The sequence below is a fragment of the Benincasa hispida genome, chromosome 9 (genome assembly GCF_027475165.1).
Source record: "Benincasa hispida cultivar pf3 chromosome 9, pf3_genome.v1.1, whole genome shotgun sequence".
In the NCBI taxonomy this organism is placed as follows: Eukaryota; Viridiplantae; Streptophyta; class Magnoliopsida; order Cucurbitales; family Cucurbitaceae; genus Benincasa; species Benincasa hispida.
Window position 1 is genome coordinate 70,502,236 of NC_143486.1, and position 24,252 is coordinate 70,526,487.

The 24,252-nt window shown below is 33.9% G+C and overlaps 2 protein-coding genes across 13 annotated transcripts; one reads left to right on the forward strand and one right to left on the reverse strand.

The window, feature by feature from the left end:
* The first annotated feature begins 265 nt into the window (after positions 1–265).
* Positions 266–8,191, forward strand: LOC120086015 (Translation elongation factor EF1A/initiation factor IF2gamma family protein). 12 transcript variants are annotated; one of them, XM_039042399.2, is made up of 13 exons: positions 266–526; positions 593–771; positions 882–985; positions 1,332–1,496; positions 1,838–2,059; positions 2,350–2,427; positions 3,673–4,190; positions 4,307–4,417; positions 4,494–4,981; positions 6,919–7,087; positions 7,271–7,510; positions 7,607–7,741; positions 7,823–8,191. In XM_039042399.2, the coding sequence occupies exons 3-13, from the start codon at positions 886–888 to the stop codon at positions 7,952–7,954; spliced, it is 2,358 nt and encodes a 785-aa protein (XP_038898327.1). In that variant the 5' UTR covers positions 266–526; positions 593–771; positions 882–885; the 3' UTR covers positions 7,955–8,191. The 12 variants fall into 12 exon arrangements, with proteins under 12 accessions (XP_038898327.1, XP_090174203.1, XP_090174206.1 ...); XM_090318077.1 differs by having other exon boundaries at positions 3,676–4,190; XM_090318078.1 differs by having other exon boundaries at positions 288–482; positions 3,676–4,190.
* A 1,787-nt stretch (positions 8,192–9,978) lies between these two features.
* Positions 9,979–13,436, reverse strand: LOC120086916 (cytoplasmic 60S subunit biogenesis factor REI1 homolog 2). Its single transcript, XM_039043725.2, has 5 exons — positions 13,089–13,436; positions 11,229–11,756; positions 10,972–11,141; positions 10,648–10,866; positions 9,979–10,337 (listed from the first exon to the last, which is right to left on the reverse strand). Exons 1-5 carry the CDS (start codon positions 13,191–13,193, stop codon positions 10,178–10,180), a joined length of 1,182 nt encoding a protein of 393 aa, XP_038899653.1. The 5' UTR covers positions 13,194–13,436; the 3' UTR covers positions 9,979–10,177.
* Between the last annotated feature and the right edge of the window lie 10,816 nt (positions 13,437–24,252).

Consider the following 24,252-nt stretch of genomic DNA (forward strand, 5'->3'; position numbering starts at 1 on the left):
AAAAACGATTAAGATTTTTTAACATAGCTAACCCAACCCAATTCCAATTGTAGCATTAGACATTTTCATAGTAAAATTATATTTTACGTATTTTTGAAACACAACCGTTTAAAAGAAGCTACTTCTGTTGTCGCTGATTTGGGGGTTATAAAATGGGCTGGGCCACTGGTCCAGCAACTTCACCACCGTGAGGCCCACCAACTCATAGACCATGGGCCGTGGGCCCTGACCCACTAACAAAGTGGACTCTCGGAGCCTTACCTTTAAAGCTTTGCTTCACTCTCGGCAACGGAGGAAAGAAAGTAAAACTGCGGAAGAAGAGGAGCCTGAATTTTCATGCTCGAGCTCATACTTGTACCGGTACATCAAGATTCTCCGATTGCTTGTCGTCTCCGATAAACCCTAATTTCTAGGGCGTTACCTTTCTTCCGATTGTTTCTCAAGAATGCCGGGGAGCGGAAACACGCGATTCCCTTTTCGTTGTATGTAATTTCGTCGGAAGAACAGATTCTACAGATTTTACAAGGTAAAGTCGGATAAATTGCCGATTCGGCTGATTACAACTTCGTGTTACGTGGCGTACTTCTTTCAGGTGAAGAATGGGGAAATGCATATGCAGTTCATGATCAGAATTGGAAGTGATTTTCATACATTTGGTTGCTTGCTTGAAGTTGCGAAGGCGGTGTTTATTATTTAATTCTCCATCTGGAGAAGATTGTTTGTATGACGAAGTAGCTATATTATCAATTCAGAACGTATCGTATAATCAAGGTAGCCTAGATTTTTTCCCATGTTGAATTTCAGGATTGGACTGGATGATTAAGAAGAAAAAAACAAAGTTTTGGTAGCTCTGACTCATATCTATCTTCATCTCTTGCTAGAACAATGCCTCGCAAGGTGAGCCACGGGTTAGATTACGACGAAGATTATGACGAGTACGACGATTACGATTATTATGACAACGACTACTATGTAGAAGAAAAAGGCAAGAAACTTCTCGCTTTGCTAGCATTTAATTTCAGTATCTTCCATAACTGCTCGAACTTTACCTTGAATTTAGCTATTTGAAGTAATAATATAGACTAAATTACTTTGTGGAGCACTGCTGCTACCATGTAATCAATTAAAATGAAGGGTGGAAAGACGATTGGCGGGTACTTGTTTGGTTATGAACAGTAGTTTAATTCTTGCCCGGATATTGGGACGGGCTATAGTATGTATACCGAGCAATTAGTTGGTGTAACCGGTGTTGGTTCTGTTATGAGTAGTCGTTTCTATGACGATATTTTGTTGCTTTTCTGTCATACCAAATATTTGGGTTTTGTTTACAGTTACTGAAAAAACACATGCGATTAAGGAAGAAACAAAGGGGCAGAAGCTTTGGCGATGCCCGATTTGCACTTACGACAATGAAGACAGTTTTTCTGTCTGTGATATATGCGGGGTTCTGCGCAACCCTTTGGTCAACAACAGAAATACTCCTGATGATAGAACAGGTACTTAATCATATCTTTTTAACATGATTTTGTTCACTGATTGAAGGAAAACAAGTGCTGCACTAACAGATTTCATTGCTCTCGTTATGGGGAGTGTTTTGTGGCTATTTCACTTGTGGTCTTCCGTTCTTCCATTATTCTTCTCTGCTTTATTTTCTTTGCATTCAGTATTACACTGGTCAGAAGTTAGATTTATCGCATTAGTTGGAGTAAGCATTTGGTTTAATTTTGGAAGCTCCAAGAGAACTTTAGTGCTTTTTTAAAACGTTCTTTTTTGGATGGTTTAAAATTTCCCTTGTCCAGCTCATTCCCCTTTCATAGATTAGATCTCTTTCATGCAGTTGAGAGCATCTGTAAAGACTCTGGAGTATCCAAAATGGCCAAGTCTCTTTTTGCATCGTTGCCAAATCAGATACCCAAAAGGGCTGTAAAATTTCAAGAGCAGGACGATAAAATTGTGGAAGAAAGAGAAGAGAACATCCACAAGATTGGAAATATACGGGGCCATTTGCATGAATTCCATAATGCTTTTAGTACCTGTAGTCATTTCCGTACTACTATAGGTTTGCACTTTATCCATTTTATCAGTAAGATGTGGGTCCACAGAATTCGAGCAAGTTATACCTAGAGCCAGAATGACGTTAATATCTTCTTTAAAGCAATAATGAAATCTAAAACGATACTTTTTGCTCCCCTGAAGACATCCAAAAATGATTGCAACTTACTTTTGATCTACAAATAATCACTCTAAGATATCTTCAAATAATTACTCAAAGATAATCTTTTACTTGCTAAACATCTTCAATTCATGATGGCATTAGATTTCTAACCTCACTCACGTGGAATGATACAGTCCCTTTCAAGTTTGATATTCCGTCCCCAGATGATGTGGTTTCTAATGGATTGCGTTCCTCCAAAGTTGGTTTAAAAGGTATATTTTTTGGTGGCTGCAGATTTCGTTGTTGCTTTAGTATCAGTTGAGAAGCAAAATTTAAATTTGCTATTTAACCAAGAGGAAGCAACAAAACATGGATCTACATTTAGAAGTTTTGATGTTTGTGCATCACTGAACAAGGATAACTAGAATCTATTGGGTTTAAGGTTACAGTTATTACTTTAAGTATCTTTTTCTTAATATCCAGCCTCCTAAGACTTGGGTGTCGGGGAAGTGAGTGATAGTTTTAGACCCGTGCTTGCACTGCAGGGGGTGGGGTTTACCTGCTTATATGTCAAAAAGTTCTTATTATTGTGCCTTTATCCCACATTTCATTCACAAGGGTAAGCTTGTATTTTCTGTGGTTCTTTTACGTAGTAATAAAACTTGCCTATTATCGTGTTCAAAACATCTGATCCTTTATTGTGAGGCTAGTTATAAGGTACTTTTCCTGCAGTAGTCTTCTTGAATGACTAGGACAAATTTACCTCCTCAGTATTTGAAGTCAGTATTAGTTAGCTCTTCTTCTGTCGTTATCTTATTTTGGAGCTAATGGATGCTATCTCCAAAGCAATTCTTACTATGGTCTCTTAAATGATTGATTAATCCCTTTTGCCTTTCAATTTGATTCTGTGCTGAAGCCTTTCTGGATTCTTTAGTTTCATGTTCAAAGTTGGTTCATTCATTTACAAGTTTCTAAACTCTGAAGACATCTAAGGCTTTCTCTCAGAATGTTGGTGTGTTACATGTTATGGTTTTTGGCACCAAATTAAAAATAAATTATTCTAGAATGATGGATCTGGATTGTTTATCATTTAACTTATTTTGGAGATGATGGAACCAAAGTAGCATCTTGGAAAATAAATGAATTACTCTAGAATGTCGTCGTTTCTTTCTTTATGTTTGTCAATTTTGTTTTGTCATCTCCATTGCTTAATTATCACAATATACTTCAATGTACCACAACATTTTGACATCTTTTGTTATTCATTGATATTAGGATTAAATCGAATGGTAAAGTTAGGCTTCACAATGTGTCATTTAGAGTGGTTGGTACTTGGTTTTGACTGTCAACTTGAACTTAGTTTCAGTTAGAAGGATGGATTTTCTGTTTCAACGTTTCTATTTCCGTGGTTGGTTATTCAGTCTTTCTGAGTAGATCAAGTAACAGATATCTTTGTATTTCTGCTCTAATCTTGCCATCTTAATGAAGTCTCCTTTTGTTGATTCACCATTTTATAGCAGTCAGCCACAATGACTTCAACTCTTCAATATTATCTTCAGACATCACTAAGAAGTCTGCAAATAATGCAGCATTGACTTCAAAAAGTGTACATAGCTCGTCTACTGTATTGCCAACGAGCAAATCAGGCAGTATAGGACATACACAGTCAAGTACCAAAAATTCAGACAACTCAGGGACCTCATTTGGAAAAAGTACAATGGTTATTAAAGAACACAATACATCAATCAGTGTAACGAAAAATTTACAACCACGTGATAACCGGTCATCAAGCACTTCCACATCAAAGTCAGCAGGCAAATTTGACGGCATGGATGAGAGCAGAAACCCTCCTGTGGAGTGGGAAAAGCCCCAAAGTCTTGCCGGTGGTTTGAATAACATGGTTCTAAATGTCAAATCGGCCTATGAAAATTATATTAATGGACTGGGAAAATCATCAAATGTGCAGTATAAGCATGATAAATGGATGCTACCCGATAAAGGTCTAGATGCGCTGACTCAGCTGAATCTTGCTATAGTAAGTCTTCATATAACCATGAACAGTCTCATGAATTCTTCTGAGGTTTCTTTTTTAGGTCCATATATCAACTTATAGAAAGGTGTATAAATAATATCTTATTCAACATTTTGCAGGTTGGTCATGTTGATTCTGGAAAATCTACACTCTCAGGAAGACTGCTACACCTATTGGGACGTGTATCCCAAAAAGAAATGCACAAATATGAAAAAGAGGCAAAGTCACTGGTAAAAAAAAAAATCTTGTGCATTTTTCATTCATCTTGTACTTAATAACTGACAATTTTGGTTTTTTTTCCCTTAGGGCAAGGGTTCCTTTGCTTATGCCTGGGCACTGGATGAGAGCGCAGAAGAAAGAGAGAGAGGAATAACTATGACTGTTGGTGTTGCTTATTTTGATTCTAAAAGATATCATGTTGTCGTGCTCGATTCCCCAGGCCATAAAGATTTTGTTCCAAACTTGATATCTGGGGCCACACAAGCTGATGCCGCAGTTCTTGTTATAGATGCATCTGTTGGTGCATTTGAGGCCGGTATGGATGGTTCAAAGGGGCAAACAAGGGAACATGTGCAATTAATCAGGAGCTTTGGTGTTGATCAGATTATTGTTGCAGTCAACAAAATGGATGTGGTGGGATATTCCAAAGATCGATATGAATTTATCAAGCATCAACTTGGAACCTTTATTCGTTCATGTGGTTATAAAGATTCATCATTGTCTTGGATTCCATTGAGTGCCATGGCAAATCAGAATCTAGTGACTGCCCCTTCTGATGTTCAATTTTTGTCCTGGTGAGTGTCACATGCATTCCTTCCTTTCAACCATTTGAAGCAAGATTGATTGAATAAGGAGTCTGATGTTTTATCATTTATGCACCGTGTTTTTCTTAAAGGATGATTCTTCCATTTCCTTTTGATATTAATAAATACTAAATAGGGAAGCCTTTTCTTACTCCCTTCGATATGCTCTGGAGGAATATTATTTCTCTTGTAGCAGCAGTATCTTTAGACCCTACGGGGGCATTTGGGGCAAAAACTATCATAAGACTATAATAACCACCTCTTGCTATAGTAAATACTATTTTATAGTCCCCAATTAACTACAGTCAACGTTATTTCAAAATCCCTATTTGCTACAATATTTACTATTTGCTACAGTTTTTACTATTTTACATTCATCATTTTTTTTATTCCTTGCTACATTGTTTACTATTTTCTTCCCAAACTAAAATAGTTTACACCTCACACACATACTATTATAACACAAACTAAAATAATCTACACCCCAAACCCAAACTATTATAACTCAACCATAATAGCCTAGGACTATAATAACTAACTTCTTGTCCCAAAAGACCCCTACGCTTTTAAAACATATATGTGCAGGGGTAAAAAGGGAAAAGAGGTTGAGAAACAGTTAGAGTAAGCCGCTTGTGTATGGATTGGCAAGGGAACGTTTTATGGGGAGGGAAAGTGACGGGGACCTTTTTTTGTCTAAGAATTGGCTCGGTGTTCAAGTGGAGGAGAACCAGCTCTATCCAGGCGATTCCTTGGTTTTCTTGCTTTTTTGTTTTAATCTCTCATCATTGTTCTTGTTTGAGACTCTCTTTTAGTAATTGTTGTTTACATCAATATATCGTTATTATTGGTTTTCTGTGTGGCCTATTTCGTGCATGGATTCGGTTCATTTATTGTGCAGGAACTCGTTAGGATTGGGGATCCTAACACAATATTTACGGTGGGGCTCCTACAAAAAGGAGAATATTTTGAAGCTTGCATCTTGGCTATCTTGTAATGGTTGAGCTTTGAGAAAGTAGCTAAGAAGGCATGAGTGTAGAAAGAATGACGAGGTTGAGATAGTGATCAAGGTGTGACTAGGAAGAACTACTAGTCTAAGTTGTTGAATTGTATATGAATGGATGATGTTGGCTGAAAATCTAAAGCTGCAACTGCATAGTTAAAAGTAGGGAGATTAGAGTCCTTATCTTTTCCACACATGGATTTACTCTAGAAAAAAAAAACATGATCTCATATTTGTTCCATAATGGCGACAAAATCCTCAAATTTGAGATTAAAGGCAATGTAATTAACTTTTTTCAGATATCTCTTGCGGCACATGGTACCCCGAAGTCTGTTTTAAAATCTTCAGTGATCCTATCAACTTTAGTTAGAGTTGGTGGCTTGAAAGCTTTACCTTTTGGTAAGAGGAAATCCTCAAGGCAGTGAAGGAGATTGGTACTTTGAAATTTCTCGACTCCCACCTCCTAATAACATGATAGCGGGGGTTCTTTCTGTAAGAAGGTTGGAACTTCTTAAAATATGGCTTGTTGAAGGCGTTCTGACTGTTTATCGGACATTATTGTCATTTCTTTAGTTAAATTAAAAGACAAAAAAGGAGGGAAGACGGAGGGGGGGGACCATCTGATCAAGGACTGCAGGACTTTTGAAACTCGGTTAGGTGTGTAGAGAAATTTGTTTAATAAAGAGGTTTTGCCAAATGAGTGTTGTGAGACCTAAATTTATTGTAGTCGTCTTAATTTGGAAATTGTGTTTCGTTGTTGGATTTGTAATCACTACGGTCATTACTATTGCCAAAAATTGGGTAAAATACTCGGTCAGTTTTATCACTTCTTTGATTCGATTGGTTTTCACAGGGTTAACCTGCATCCCTGCTTTTTCAGATGCCTTTGCTTGGCCTATTGATTTCACAAACAGTAATTTGTATGCAGGTATCGTGGACCTAATCTTTTGGAGGCAATTGATTCTCTTCAACCACCCACTCGAGAATACTCTAAGCCACTGCTTATGCCGATATGCGACGTAGTTAGATCACTTTCACTAGGACAGGTGTCTGCCATTGGCAAACTGGAAGCTGGAGCTCTCCAGTCTGGATCTAAGGTACATGCTGCTTCTAAGCTGAGTTTACAGGGTATAGATTTATGTTTCTGCAGACTACAAATGCAAAAGTAAAAAATTTCCAATCATTACTTTCAAGGTCTAAAGCTGGCCTCATGATTGAAAACATTTTTGAAACTTATAAAGTTCAAATGTCATATTTGTCTGTTTCTTGGTGTCCTGTAGGTTCTAATCATGCCATCTGGAGATAAAGCAACCGTGCGTACTTTAGAACGCAATTCTCAAGCTTGCAAAATCGCTAGAGCGGGGGATAACGTGACTGTTACTCTACAAGGAGTTGAAGCAAGTAGCGTGATGGCTGGGGGTGTTCTCTGCCATCCTGATTTTCCTGTTGCTGTTGCAAAACATTTGGAATTGAAGGTTCTCACGTTGGAATTCGCAACACCGATATTAATTGGATCTCAGGTGCACATTCTGTCTCCGCCAGTCGATTCTTTCTTTATACTAATTTATTTGTCCCTTTTAGTATTGAGTATTAATCCCATTTCTCAAAATGAACAGTTGGAAATTCATATTCACCACGTGAAGGAGGCTGCTAGAGTTGCAAGAATAGTGTCATTGCTCGATTCGAAGACGGGAAAGGTCACGAAGAAGGCACCACGTTGTCTTAGTGCTAAACAAAGTGCAGTGATTGAGGTGAAAACCAAGTTTACATAACACTTCCTGTTTCCATCAATTTGCTTGCAGGTTGACATTTTCTATTTTATTTGTTATTAGGTTGTTTTACAAAGTCCAGTTTGTGTGGAAGCATTCTCGACTAGTCGAGCCCTCGGGCGGGTATTTCTGAGAGCAATGGGCAGAACTATAGCCGTCGGCATTGTGACCCAACTGATCGGAGGCTCGGAATAATGGACCAACACAAACATAGGTTTTATTTAAGGTAAAACTCGTTGGCATAATTTTGGACGAGCTATATTATTTATATAGTGGAGTAGCTTTACTGCAGAAAACGAGTGCCATATGAGCACCTACAGTAGTGGAAATTAGAGATCGAGTACATGTAATAATTTATAAGGGAATATGCAGTATATGTATATCAAATTTATTGATTCTTTTGTTGCAGTGTTTTAGAATGACTTGTAAAAATAGCGTTTTTGAGCTTTTTTAGATTGTTAATCACAACTTCATAGTCTCATGACATTTTCCGGCCAACAAAGGTGGAAAGATAATATATTTTGAAATACGATTTGAGGTTTTAATTGACACAAAAAGTTGAGTATATATATATATATATATTTTTTAAAAAAAACAAAGAGTATGTTTTCATGGGGTTTTAAAATCCATTTCTACATCTTTTTTTAAAAATTCTTGTTAAAGTCCATTTTTACTCAATCCCGATTTGTAATTATTTGAGTTAAATGTCTGGTAACTATTTAGTTTTTTATTTTTGTTTTTGAAAATTAAGTCTATTTCATCATATCTTATCATGATTTGCATCTTTAAATTTATAGTTAAATTTTTAAAAATAATAATAATAATTTTTTGAAAGTTATTTTTTTTAGTTCTCAAAATTTGGTTAGACTTTTTAAACCATTGGTGAAAAATAGATAACAAAGAAAAATTTGGATGTAGAAATAATGTCTATAGATTTAATTTTGAAAACAAAAATAAAAAATAAAATATTTACCAAATGAAATCTTGATTTTCATTTTTATTTTTTAAAAATTAAATTTATAGACGCTATTTTCACTTTCAAAATTTTTCATTTGTTATTTACCATTTTCTAATAATTTGAAAAATTAAATCAAAATTTGAAAACTAAAAAAAAGTAGCTATTAAAAATTAAAAAAAACAGCTATTAAATTATTATTATTATTATTTTTTATGAAAATTGGTTAAAAAAACGAACCATTGTATTTAAAATGATACAAGTTATTATAAGGAATGTGAAGAAAATAGATTTGATTTTTAAAATTAAAAAAAAAATGAAATGATTACAAAACGAAGTTTAGATTCATATTTAGCCGGTCAGAGTTTTTCAAATTTTTTCGACGGTTGATGGGGAAGAAGGGGTGGAAATGGAAAGGATGCCGTCCGACCGTTACTGAGGCTTTTGCTTCTGTTCAATTCAACAAATTCGATTGATTGATACGAGTTGATTTTCTAAAATTATAAATCTTGTCCACTAATTTTTAATTTTCTTTTTAAATTCATAGATGAACTCAATATTTGAAAGTTCCAATTTAAGTAGACTATTTAAATTTATATTTTAGACCATATTTAAATTAAAATTTAATATCAAAACTTCAAGAATTTATGACAAACGATTAAAAATATAGGAATTTATTATCACAATTTGAAAGTTTAAAAGAATTTATTGGAAATTTATTTCATATAAATTTAAAAATTCAAAATCTTATTAAATGCAAAATTAAAATTCAAATACACGTACATAAAATCTTAAAAGGTTCAAGATTAAACTTGCAATTTAATTTTTTTTGAAATACCAAAAGAATAGATACATATTATATATTCATGACAACCAGAATTTGATTGGCATCCTCTTACTGCTCAGCAATGCCCTCCCAAATGATTCAAAATTTAAATTGGTGCGTGCATACATATTTACAAATTCACCAAATTCACCAAATGTCAAAACGAACGTAACTCAATTAGACGATCAAGAATGGCTCATTTCATTTTGCATTTAGAATGAACATTTTCAAATAAACGTTAAGGTTGTGTATTATCAAGAAATGGGTTGTAAATATGCTAAAAGTATTTGTGCGCTATCAAATATTTTATTTCAGAATTCACAATTTGCTTTTATGTCCTAGCATTCGTTGTTCAAAATTTGGTGGGCAAAAAAAAAAAAAAAAAAAAAAAAAAAAAAAAATTAAAAAAAAAAGGCAGAATACCAAGAAAATGGCATATCAACCATAAAAGATGCAAATATAATTTATTATCGACTAAACAGATAAACAAAACTTTGTGGTGTTTAAGAGAATATAGGCAGAAAACGTCCCAGATTACAGCACATTTAAACTACACCCTGTTAGAATCGATGTTCTTCCATCATATAAGCATTTAGATTTTAAAGATAATGTAATGTAAGGCTACTAAAATACCAGTCTAATATGGAACATTCTTGGGCAGGTTCCGGATTACGTTGTTCTTCAATCCGATTTTGGTACGCATAGCTTCCAACCCGGTTCGATTCATTTCTTTCATCACCTTCATCCTGATCATCTTTTCTCTTGACTGGACTGTTGCCAATCCCATGCTCCTGTACCTGCAGCTCAAAATTATAATCACTCATCAACTTCCTTGCTTTGATCCTTAATAACAATTTCGAGCTCATAACAAGAAGTGTTCTTCGATGATTGAGAAAATCATTTTTTTCACTTCACCCACCATCATCGGAACGAGGGAAGATCTCTTTAAGTCTTTAGCGAGGTTTAGCAAATAGTTTCTTAGGATTTTTGTGATTGCCCTCGTTGATTTTTTTTTTATAGGCTTGTTTGAATTCCTCCGAAGTTGGTTTTAAAACAGATATAATTTATATTAGCTACAGAACCTCATGGTAAAAGAACAGAACATACCTTGCTGCCAATACGGCAGTCATGGCTGCATCATTTGCAGGAGATGGTCGTGGTTTTTGGCGATAATAACGTAGAAATTGCCTGGAACCAAGTGTTTTGGTCGACTTCCGTTCGCTGGTTCCTTGAACTAAAATCAGCTCAGCTCCACCACTACCAAATTCGACAGTATTGTCCCGAGTCCCTGATGGAACGAGCTGGTTGCCACTTCCATCCACATAACTATATGATAAACACCATAGAAAATGAAGAGCAAACTAAACTCAGGAACGGTGTTTATTTTAGAGCTGTAAGAGTTGTAAAATCAAGAAACAGAAGGATAAGCACCTGCTGCTGTAATCATAAAATTCTTCCAATTCTACTTCCTCATTCTCGTCTTCATCGCCATAATGCACCTTGCAATGGCTTTTCGCTTCCATGTGCTTCCTAACAGCTTCCAAGCTGCTAAAAGGAAGACAATTATCATTGCAGTACAGACACCTGAAATCCCTCATCACCTGGACAAATGAAAAATAGAAGTAAATCAATTTCCGATTTTATTGAGGATAAAGAAAAAAGATAAAATGGATATCTCATTTTAACACCTTCAGGCCGATGTACGTAAGGAAGCCTTTTGGATCCTTCAAATATTCAATGTCAGGAATAAAGAATCCATGTTGCTTGTGCATGTGGACCATGCAACTTTCAATGGTATCATGCTCTAGATCACACATGAAGCAGCATGATGGATCCAAGTCCACCTCAATGTCATCAATATCATCATCCTGGTCCTCATTTCCATCAACCATGACTTCGTTGGGATCAACTTCTTCCCACTCCTCCTCACTCTCTTCCTCCTCACTTTGTTGGGGTACCTTATTGGAAATTCGCTGAGGAAGGGGCTTAATTATTGGCTTTTCAACTTCTTGATCATGTGCTCCTTGCGAAGCTCGAATGATGTGACTCCTAGATTTAAGATGTTGAGCATGAGCCTGGGCACTCCTATAAGCTTTGCTACAAAGACCACATGAGTATAACATCGAGGTCTCTCTTGATTTGGCATTCTCTTGTGCAGCAGCAGCAGATTGTCTAGCTAAAAACAATGCCTCAGTAACCCCAGGAACATTAGCTACCTAATTTATTTACAATAAAATTAGATAAATGATATAGAAAAAGGTGTATTTTCAAAGACACTTCCAAAACACTATACTAAAGCAGGATCAATTGTCCATAAAATTAATGTCCCTTGGAATGCATATGGCCTTATAAGTATCTTCAACAAGATGAAATCTAATGAACCTTAGAACAATACTGCTTAACCACCATCAAGGAGACTAATTAAAGTCCCAAAAAAACTCAATAAACAAATTTATCTACTGGCATCTACGACTAAATTACAGGAAGAAAATAAAAGAAACATTAGGATATATTGGAAATCTGGAAACATGATATGTTCCATACTTACATGTGTATGCTATGGTAAGTTGCAAAGGAAAATTACCCCCCTGAATGCACACCATATTCTTTTTCCATTGACCATTGTATTGCTAGTAAATACCGAATATGTAGAGCATATCTTCCAGAATATGCACGCCATAACCCCCACTATGTACCATTGCAACTGTCCGTGCCATGTGATCAATGAGTTTAAGCACCAAAAGGAAGATTTCTTGTATATATATATCCATAGAAGAGTTCATAAGACTCTGTAGCTTCCAGGATATAGCGTTAGCAACTTTAATATTTTAAAGGGCTAATGCCTAATGGTAGCCACTCACCTCAAAGCCAGATAAGAAAAATGTATAACCATTTATTAATGTCATCAATCCCCCATATACTATCACTTTCTTAAATAATAAGGTACTATAAGTGATCCTCGACCGCCATCACAATTAAAAAAAATAGGACACGCCTACTTAGCAAAATTAGAGCTTTGATACAAACAAAGAGTCGGTGTTACTCTAGCCACCACCACCAGAACTCTAAAAAACATCTGGAATTTAAAAAAAAATTCCTTCAGAAGCTCAAACCCCTAATGGCCAATTCCCCAAAACTGTTTAATACAGCAGCTACGGGCGCTAGAATTCGAAAACTATCTCAAAACACGAATAATGCTTCAAAACAATTATCTGAGCTGAACTTCATTAAAAACAAAGGTATAATGATCGGAATTCTGTATATGCACACCTCAAAACACAACATATCAAATATTCACACCAAGATTTTTAACAAAGAAGACGAATACCAACGAACGAATCGAGAGAATCAGGCAACGATACTAAGGAAGCCAAAACCAATATCCAAACACAAACAAATAAATAAAAGTAGCAACAGAAGAAAGGAAAAAAAATCGATTTCATTTCAGGAACAAACGACATAACCCCACTGCGGCAAAAGAAAACCTAACCGATTGGTCTCAATTATCAGCATAACACAAGAATTAGATAGAGAGATAGAAAGAGGACCTTGCGCTTAAGATTGTATCGATGCCATTCGGATTTGTAGTGAAGCTTTTGCTCCTCGACGTCTAGAAATTCTTTGTTACAGGCATTACATGTTAGCCCCGGCATCTTTTATCGTCCTAATCTCTGATGCTGAGTTCTGATTAGAACTCCAATCAATCGATTCTGAGAAACGAAACAATCGACCGATATAGAGAGGGAGAAAGGATATGACGGTTTGAAGAGAAAATATGAAGAAGACGCGGCAGAGAAGAAAAGGAACTCGGCGCCGACTGCCGACGGCCCGTGAGTCGTGACTCTAAAGTCTAAACAGACGCATGCTCTAGCGTCACCAATTATGGGCCGTCATTTGGGCCTTCAATCATTGGGCCTTCTAATATTGGGCCGTTATTTGTGCCGATGGACCTCTCTTGAGCAATGCAATCTTGATTGGCCCGTAATGTGCACGTCTCATGATTTTTTTTTGGGTTAAATTAAACATTTTCGTGTTGATTTTTAAAAATTTTCTAATTAAGCTCGGTTTGAGATTAGGTTAGATTTTAAAATAATGGTCGTTAATAATCCATTTAAAAGATTCAAATATAGTATAAAGTAAATTTTAGAGATGCTCAAGTAACCTGAGAACTTGAAGAATCCCAACTACCCACCATAAAGCTTAAGTTGGGTTAGATTTTTTTTTTCCGGCTTGGGTTGGGTTAGTTTTTTTAGAGTTGATTCCTGTGTTTTTATGCTCAACTCAACCTACCCCGATATTTCATTAAGGGGGTGTTTGACAATCCAAGGAGAGTTGGGTTGAGTTGATATTTTTTTTGACAACCAACTTTAAATGTTTGTGAGATTGGGTTGGTTATTTTATTAAGTCACCTTAACTCTCTCAAATTCTCTTTCCCTCTAATGTTTTTAATTGTTCCACCCATCGGTCTCCGTTGGCGATTACCGCTACCACACTTCGATGACATACTCCGATGACCACCATCTGATGGCCAACTCTGACGACCAACTCTGAGCTCTAGCAACCACCTTCGATGATACTCCGACAACCACCTTGGTATAAAACAACTCTGACTTCCACATTTGCACGACCAATTTCGACGAAGAAATCCGGGCTCTACCAACCACCTTCGACGACAACTCTAGTTACTAATTCTAACAACTACCTTCGCACAAACAACTTCAGTGACATACTCCGACTACCACCTTCGTGTTCTCAACTTCGACGACCATTGATAAAAATAAAACTACTCTCACTCTCACCCGTTTTCATTACTCTCCCAACTCTCCCAATTACTTTGTCATTTCTCTCTCTCATGCGTTTCTTCATTTACTCCCCTCTCTCATCTTCTCTCATCTTTCGCCTTTTGGTTCGTCTTTCTCATTTTCTTTCTTCGTTCTCTGTCTGGATCGTATGAGTTTTATTTTCCCTTTTCTTTCTCAACTCCTCATTTCTCTCTCTATTTTTTTAAAATTTTATTTTCTTTCTATGATTATTCTTTTAGATCTAATTATTCTTCTTCTATTTCATTTTTTTTTCTTAAATCTAAAAAATATTACATACGGCGTCCTATTATTATTTCACTAAACAAAAGTTCAACGATATGTCTTAAAGAATCTATCCTCTGATGTTTTCAAATATTACATTGTTGGGTTTTATGTCTTAAAACTCATGGTATGTAAACAATGTAACTTATTCTGATAATTCAATAAAAGTATTATTGAATAGATCTATTGCTTGAATAGAAATCCAATAAACCTAAAAGTCCCTTGACTATTGGATGAGTACTTGAACTTTATGTGGAGACATAAAGGTGGATCAGGTTCGAGTAAATAGTCAAAATGATCTATAATACATGAATAAGGTTGGGTACCTTATTCTGGTAACACTATTGGATACAGCCTGCTCTGTAGTTGTTACAAGGAGTTGTAAAGTGCTACAAACGAAGTGATCCTAATTCGTTCATGTTGGACATGAGGAGTGGGGGTGTCCTTGTGCAAAAAAGTTTGTACAAGATCGGACCACGAAATGAGTCATTCTTACTTTATAACGCAGTTTCCTGTTTAAGACTGACTATTTCAAAGCGATGATCTAGGTAACTTGACCTTAATCCTGAGCTAATCATGAACTTCTGTTTATCTGGGATTGCCCTTAGATTTTCATAGGTGAGGGTTGGCTCAACAACGTTGACCCAATATGACTGCCATTTCAGGGGTAAGACTGGATAGATAGCTAAGGACATAGAGTGCAAGAGGGAATTCACTCATACCCGCTTTAGGAATAGTAGAGAGGTTGTTCCCTTAAGTGCTAGTTCTAGGCTTGAACAAGGTATCCCGCCCTCTCATTTGACATGAGAGGGGCTCGGTTTTGTGATTGGATCACAAAACAATTGTTCATTAGGGGATCAATGGGAACTTAAGAAACACAAGGTAATTTTGGGGATAAAATAGAGATTTAACCCAGCCGTTATTGCGAACAACCTGTGAAGGGTTAACTTACTAATCATGGTTATATCGAGTGGACATAATATATCTACAGGGAGGGGAGTACAACTATGGGCTTTAGTGGAGTGACCCATTAGTTAACGGATGGGGGTTAGATCGGTCTAATGAATTTAGCTGATTAATCTCGGATCGTTGGAGCCCATGATCTGTAGGTCTATGAGGTCCCCCTACTAGCTCGAAAATGGTTAGCTCTAGAGTGGTGTGATAAGTTAATTTGAAACGTTCAAATTAGAATAAAACGAAATTGGAGAAAATATATTTAAATATGATTTAAATATATGACGATGAATTTGTGTAAAAAATTTTAGATATTAAATTAATTAGAATTATTTAAATTATTTAAATAATTATTTATTAATTTTATTAGAAAATTAATTTTTGAAATTAATTTGTAAAATTAATAAATTTTTATTTTAGAAATAAAATATTATTTTAAAATCAATTTTGGATTTTTGGAAAATGGAAAAATTACACAAATTTGGAAAAAAAAAGGTTTTTCATCTTCAACTAGCTTACTTAGAACCCACCTTTTCCTTTGCTTTACTCCAAGCATAAGCTGCATCCCATGCAACCATCTCTTTGCATGATAGTCTGCAATATATTGAAGAGTTTGGAGTGAAGAAAGGTGAAGAGAACTGACTGAATTTTCGCTGAAAAATTCAGATGAAGAGGGTGTTCTTTTCGGTGAGTTTTCTCCATATTTCCTTTGATTCCAACTTATTTTGAGCCCCACAACTCACTAAGAGGATAGTAGGGAAGATCTTGTGGTGGTCTACACAAGGATTCAGAGGATTTTGCAGCTGAAAGTGGAGATTTCGTTGGTTTGGCCAAGGTATGTTCTTGAAACCTATTAAACTCTGTTTTTAGCATGTTCCTTTTCAACCAAAATTAATGAATTAGACTGCTTATGGATCCTAATTTCTTCCGCTACGTTCTGGTGTCCGTCCAACATACATAATTCTAATGAAATAGTAGAATTTAAAATTATGGGTCAAATTTTTTGTTTGTTTTTTTTAAGGATAATTTGTACATTGATGCAACACAGTAGTAGACACATTAGACATCAATATTTCTAAAATCATTTTATCGGTTTTAGAAACAGGTAAATCCATATTCCACAAATTGGTCAAAAAAGACTATCTAATATTTGGTTTTATGATTTAAATTGTAAGATTTTGGTTTTTTTAAGGTTAATATTTAAGTGTCATCTCTTCTATCTAAAACAATGTCAATAATTTCAGCACTACTCTTTTTAATTTTTATGATAATTAATGATTAGGCTGGCTTTTCGAATGAAATAATCACTTCTATTTGACTATCTAAAAAATTAAATTCAAAATTTTTGTGTTATGTATATGAATACTTTGTAGAAAATTTGTTATGTTTTGAGAATAGAAAAGAATTCTAATTCGTTTTTGTTTTTGTTTTTATCTTAGAAAAGTTAGGAAAATATGATTTATAGTTGAAAATTAAAATCAACAATAGAAAAAAAAAAGACAAAATCAATTTTATTTACAAAAACAGCACTAGATACCCTAACTCAACTCAACTCAACTCAACCCCAAACACAAACAATCATTACCAACTCAACTCAACTTTACACACCAAACACAAACAATGTAATTTTTCAGATAATAATTACTAACTTAGCTCAACTTAACTCTTTGCTTTTATCCACGCCAAACACCCCCTAAACTATATGTATACTACTTACTACGAGTTTTTCACTTTTAGTAACCTTTCCCCTTCATGTTTTCATGATCTTCCTTTCTGATGTTTTCTTAAGGTTCTGACTCATTATGTTCAATTTCAGATCATTTTCGGGAAGAAAGTTGGCGCATGAAAATTGACGTCCTGAGAAAGTTGGCGCATAAAAATTGACGTCTCAAGAACCCCGATGGGGACCAGAAGCCATTATGGCAAAAAAGGCGCAAGACAAAGAAAGGGGAATCAGAAGCTCAACTTGGCATCAGAGGCCGAGGCCGGCTAGAAAGGAAAAGGAAAATACCTCCTAAAGACCATTAAGAGCGTCATGATTTCCCTCCTCCTTCGTTCGTCACATCTAAACAGTAGTTGGCAAGCCACAACTTCTTTATGTTTCAGTCGTTCACCTTTCTAAGTCACAATTTCCCTCCCTCTTCAACTACATACTATAATGTATCAATATACATTATACTTTATATTAATCATATCATATATGATTAATATATATTTCTCATTCCAAAACTACTAATTTCTTGTTTTACCTTAATGAGCTAGCAGAGGTCTTAATAGATTTACAGATTAGAAGCTCCATTGATTCGAGATTGATTAATTAAACTCTTAAATTAAATTAATCAACATTTATTAACTGTGGGTTATTTCACTAAAGACTCACAGCTACACTCTTCATATTACAAATATATTTATATGTCCATGGATATAACCAATTATCAGTAAGTTGACCCTTCACAAATTGCTCATAACTACAGCTAGGTCAAATTACCATTTTACCTCTATAATTATTTCTTACTCCTTAATGTTGGCCTTTTGGTCCTTAATCTTAAATTAATTTATTAATGTTTTGATAACAACAAACTTGTTTTTATTCATGAACAATTTGAGTGTTTTGGAGTGCTTATTACGTAAAGCTCGGAACAACGGTTCCAACACAATTTGAATTGCTCAAATCGGAGCTTTAGCGAAGAAGATATAGGCGTAACAAGTTTAGTGAAAAAATACCGTGGTGGATGACATGGCATAATCAGGTCATTTGCATGTAGACATGTGGCAACGTATTGGTTGAATGGTGGATCGCTGAGAGAGTGACACATGACAAACTTTTGATTTTTGGATTGATTTTAAAAAGAAAATGAATTTAATATTATTTTATGTTTGTGTGTAACGTTTTTGACACATGATAGATTTTTTCTTTTTGTTGGATTTTTTAAAAAGAAAATGAATTTAAAAAGAAAAAGAATTTAATAATATATTTTGTTTGTGTCTAATGGCTAGTTTAATTTAAAATCTCCACCCTTACTTTTTTCTTTTCCAAGATCCATTGGTCCAAATTAAATGTGGTTTTCAATAATTTTTACTCTTTATTTAAACTAATATTCTTCTCCAAATGTTTAGAACAACTTTTATTATTTTCAATCCTCTATAACTCACAAAGCCTCCATTATTGCTCTCCCAAAGCTTTAATTTTTCTTCTTTTCATTTTCTTCTTGAGAGAGATATTTTATGTTGTGAGGATTGATTAGTTGTGAGCTAAATTTGTAAATCCACTTTTGTAAAGAGTTTTTCAAGTGTGCTCTTTATTTTTCTAAACTATTGTAAGGGTTGCTCTTGACTTAGAAAAAGAGCCGTTGTAATGGTTTGATCCTCAACCGTGGAAAGGATCAAACTTGTTCTTACTCCCAGAAAAAGAACGTTGTAGCGGTTAGACTCTAAGTTGTGGAAAGAGTTCAGTTCGTAGTGACATACCCAAGTGAAGCTTGGGAAGTGGATGTAGACCGATTCTGCTGAACCACTCTAAAATTATCGGTGTCAATTTCTCTATCCCTCTCCTATTTTAATCTTGCAATTAATTTGTTTTTAAATTTTATTGCTTGAAATTATTTGCAATTTTTGTTCTTAAATTTAATTGCTCATGTATGTTTATTTTGATTGGTAGTTCTTAAATTTATATATCATTGACCAATCTTTTTATTAGATTTAAAAATTGTGGTTTAAAGTGTGATTAATTTCTTGTTTAATTCAAAGTGAAATTATTTGTATAAATTTATTGTTTAAATTACTTGTTAGCAAAAAGTTTGTTGATTTTTTTTGTTGATTTGTTTAATTGGACTCACTTAGTAAAAGTTTTCATTAAGTTAAATAAACTCTATTCACTCCCTCTAGGGTTGCAATACCGATCCTACACTTAAGTCCCACTGATCATATAATGAATAATCTGTTTATGGTCCTACCATAAACAAATCTCTCTCAGGCTAATGAAGGAAGGTACCCCTTATTCAAGTCCTAGAGTCAGCACTCAAGGGAGCAATTCATCTACTTTTCCTGAAAGTGGGAATGAGTGAACCCAGCCATGTTCCTAACTCACTACTTGGACAAATTCCCAAAATGATAGACTTATTAATCGGTGACACAGATCACTCTCACCATACAAATCAAAGGATTACTCTCATAGACAGACGTCCATAACTCACTTAGGATTAAGATCGAGTTACATATGGTCATCATATGAAATGCTAGTCTCCTGAATTAACAGTGTTATAAAGAAAGATTAATCATTTCGTGGTTCAATCTTATATAAACTCTTTGTATGAAATATCCCCACTCACATTTCTCCACATGAATGGTTTGAATCAATTCGTTTGTAGGACTTACAACTCTGGTAACATTTACAAAGTAGACCATATCCGCAGTGTCACCAGGGTAGGCACCTAACCTTATCCATATACTCTGTAGGTTATTACTTGAACACGACCCACTTGTATGTTTATCGCATACTGTTCAAGCTACATTAAATAATATTGGATCATATTGGGTTGAGTTAATACAATTTAAATGTTGAATAAAATACTTCTTATTTAATTAAATAATTATTCGTATTTACAAATTACAAACTACGAGATTTACGAGATTTAGGATACTAATCTCAATACCAACCTGAGCCAACTTAAAAATATTTGAATTAGGTTGACCTCATAAATAATAGTGGTCAGGTCGGGGATTTGAATAACCCATATTTTTAAGTTCGTCCAAAAAAATCTTGTCCCAACTTAACTCAATCAGTGTACACCCTTAATAGATTAGTGTTTAGTAGATTTTTATCTTTAACTCTAACAAAACATGTTAAAGTATTTGGCAAGCGAATACTAAGTTATGATTGAGCTAAACTAGACATACGAACAAAATTTACTTTTGGTTTATAAGGTCTCATTTGGTTGACAATTTAAAAATTGTTTAAATAAAGAACTTACTAAAAAAATGTTTATTTTACTATGTATGAAAACAAAATTTATTTTCATTAAAATTCGAAATTTGGATATAAGTTTTGGGTTTGGTAGCATTGAAATTGAGTTTTCAAATTCGACATTTTAACAAAAAAAAACTAACCTGATATTTGTTTTTATTAAAATATAATGACAGAAAAAATACATATATAACTTTTTCGTTTTTAATCCTTCCCTTCCGTAAGAGAGGAGGGTGTTTGAGCTAAGGCATTGGAGGAGTAAGGATGTGTAGAATTGTGAACTCCACTCTTTGCTTGATATGAGGAATTCATGAGCTCCATGACTAACATCAATTTTATAAATTATTAACTCCTTATACTTTGGGTCGGATCATATAAGTTCACAATTCCACTTCTTGCCATAAATACCTCTTAAAAGTAGCAACTCAAAATTCGAAGAAAGACCGTTTGAATATATTACTTATAGGATGCTAACCTTGTTTGCATTTCTAACTATTTGACTCGATAATTACTTTACCTTAGAATGTATTAGAAAATTCCAACTTCAGACTTTGACGTAGACAACACTTTAGGTAAGCTGAGGTAGATTCATTTTGGTTGAAATACCTTACCGTTTACATACCTAAAATAAATTATTTGCATAAAAACGTTTTTACTAAACTTTTCCAAGAAGTGCTTTAAATATTTTTGTTAAGTTAAAATATTATTTTGATCCTTATATTTCGAAATTGGTTAAATTTTAGGGTGTATTTGAATTAATTTTTGAAGTGTTTAATTTTAAAAATAAATCATTTTGAAAAAACTGAAATATTTGGCAATAATTCAAAATAGTATTTAAACACTTTCAAAGTGTATTTTAAATTATTTTTATCAAAAGAGTTTAAATAAAAATGACTTTCTTAAAAAAGCATTTTTTCTTTAATTAATCCAAACGCCCCTTTAGTCTTTATACTTTTCATTGTTCAATTTCAGTCTCTGTACTTTCTATCAATATGTAGTCTCTGTTGCTAGTACATTTTTACTATAAATTTTGAAAATATATTTACATATTGTATCTCCTTACATGAAAATTATTATTAGGGACAGTTGCAAGAATGTTTAAAAAGTTTTCTAAAATTAGGCCCATGGACAATATTTATTGATTTTGCAAGAATGTCAAACTTTTTAAGTCCAGTCCAATTTCATTAATGGGTTGAAAAGAAAATATTGAAAATACTCTCACTTATTTGAATCAAATTGTGCTCCTCCTCAACGCAATTTTAGGGTTTCACTTCCTCCGATTTCTTCTTCTTCTTCTCTTCAACGCCGATACCATCATTTTCTACTATAGTTCTTCAACGCCAATGCCGAGACATCATCTTCCACTCCAGTTCTTCAGGGCCATTTTCACGTCGATTATAAGCTGATTCCTTACCCACAAAAGTATTCCTCTTCTTTTGAAGCTATTGTTTTTACTTCAACTGTGAGAGAAGAATGAGGTAAGAGAATATATTTAGGAAGATTGCCTCAAGGGTTTCAAATCTCCTTTCAGATCTCATCTCGCGTCTCACTCTTCATCTCAGACTCTTCACTGCCGTGAGCCGCTTCACGAGACAATGTTTGTCTTTCATGAAGTAACTTCATGAGACAAAAGACCAAATGTGAAACTTGAATTTGGGACCGTCATGTAAAGCATTTCTATCTTGAAAACAAATAGTAAAACTGAATCGAATCGAACCGAACCACTTATATGACTACAATTTGATTATAATTTGATTACATTCTAATGGAAATGTATTCAATCCATATAGTAAAAACAAATGTCAAACAACTCCAAAATCAAAATGCAATATGATAATAGCAATGTCATTCATGTACTAAAAACAACTCCAAAATCCATATACTAAAAAACAATGTCCAATAACTCCAAACAATACATTGTTGTTATATACTCAAATGAAAACAAAGAGTAAAGATATCTTTGATGTCTACAATATGATTGTTCAAATAGGTGGACATTGAAATCTTCTTTTATTATGACCAACATGCTTACAACGGTTACACTTTTTGCGCTTCTTCAATTCACCAATTGAAGACATCCTTTGCTTTCGAGATCTTCCTGCTTGACGTTTAATTATTGGAGGCAATATAGTGTCATTCATCTCTATACTACTCCATTCATTATGGTTACCAACAAAACGAACTACTCCATCACAGGTTGATGCCATGTGCTTGCAAAATAAAACTTTGAGATAAAAGAATATGGATTTAAATTAAGTCCACGAATAACAACAAGAGCATGATTGCATGGTATTTCTTCCAAATCCCAAATGCGACATCTGCAACTATGGCAATTCAACTTTACCAAAAATGTTTTACCTCCATCAACTACTTGATATTCAAAATCACCAATAGGATTAACCTAAAAAATATGAAATCAAAATAAATAATATAAGATAACAATCACATACCAATCCGACGTTAATCAGATAAAAATCATATACCAATTTAACGACAATCAACATAAGATAACATTTAAGGAATCAAATTATGATAATTAGACAATAATCAAATATTAATTAGATAGCTATCAATTGACAATAAAATAGAAATCACAAAGTATTTAATATCTAACAATCAGATTGCAGTCAGATGTGTATCAAATAGAAAGCAAATAGATGATAATTAGATATAAATCATCTCAGTGAAATAGAATTTAGAAAAATTGAAATGGAAAGAGAACACAAAACAATAAAAGAATATTAGAAGAATAAGAACACAAACTGAAACACAAAATTTGAACACAAACTGAAACACAAACTACAAATAATCTTCAACCAAGAATGAATTTCAAGAAAACAATCGAACGTACTATCTAGTCTAAAAAAGATACATCAAACACAGATTGAACGTAAAATTGAACGAAAATTGATGATGAAAATAAGAAAAATCAAACTACAAGCGAGAATGAACTTCAAGGAAACAATCAAACAAACTTTCATCTCAAACAAATAAAACAAACACAAACCGTGAACAAACATTCTTGCAACTGCCCCAAATTTAAACCACTCAAAGACTGATTTCGAAATTGAAATTGTTAATGCACAATCATGAATAAGAAGGAGAGGACGAACTTCAAGCCAAACAATCAAACACAAATCATGAACAAACCGTAAAAGATTTGCTTCAAGAATTCTCCAATTGATGCAATCGAAATCAGAAGAAATCTTCAACAATGAACGACGCAATGGAAAAAACTAATGAATCAAAATAATCTTGAAGATGATTTTAGAAAAAAAAGGCGAAATCGAGGAAGAAACAATAAAGGAAAGAAGAGGGAGAACGCACAAGGAAAAAAAGCTAGAGAAGACAAAATTACTGAAGCCAAATCGTGAATCACTTTTTAACTAGGACAGTTTTGGAATAAGAAAAAAATAAAATATAATGAATCTAAAAACGTGATTTCCCTTTTTAATATTTTGATAATATTTTAAAAGTTAAATAACATAAATACTAAAATATAATATTAATTTGACACCTACAGTAATTTATTATTTTTACTATTATTTAGTTATTTTCGATTAAAAAATAATTTTGAGAAATTAAATTTAAGATTTATTAAAAATATTGAATAATTGAAAATATATAGACTACAATTAAGACTAAAATAATATTTCAACCTCGTTTCTTTCTGATGCATCATGTTTTTTTTTTGTTGCACTATAAAATATT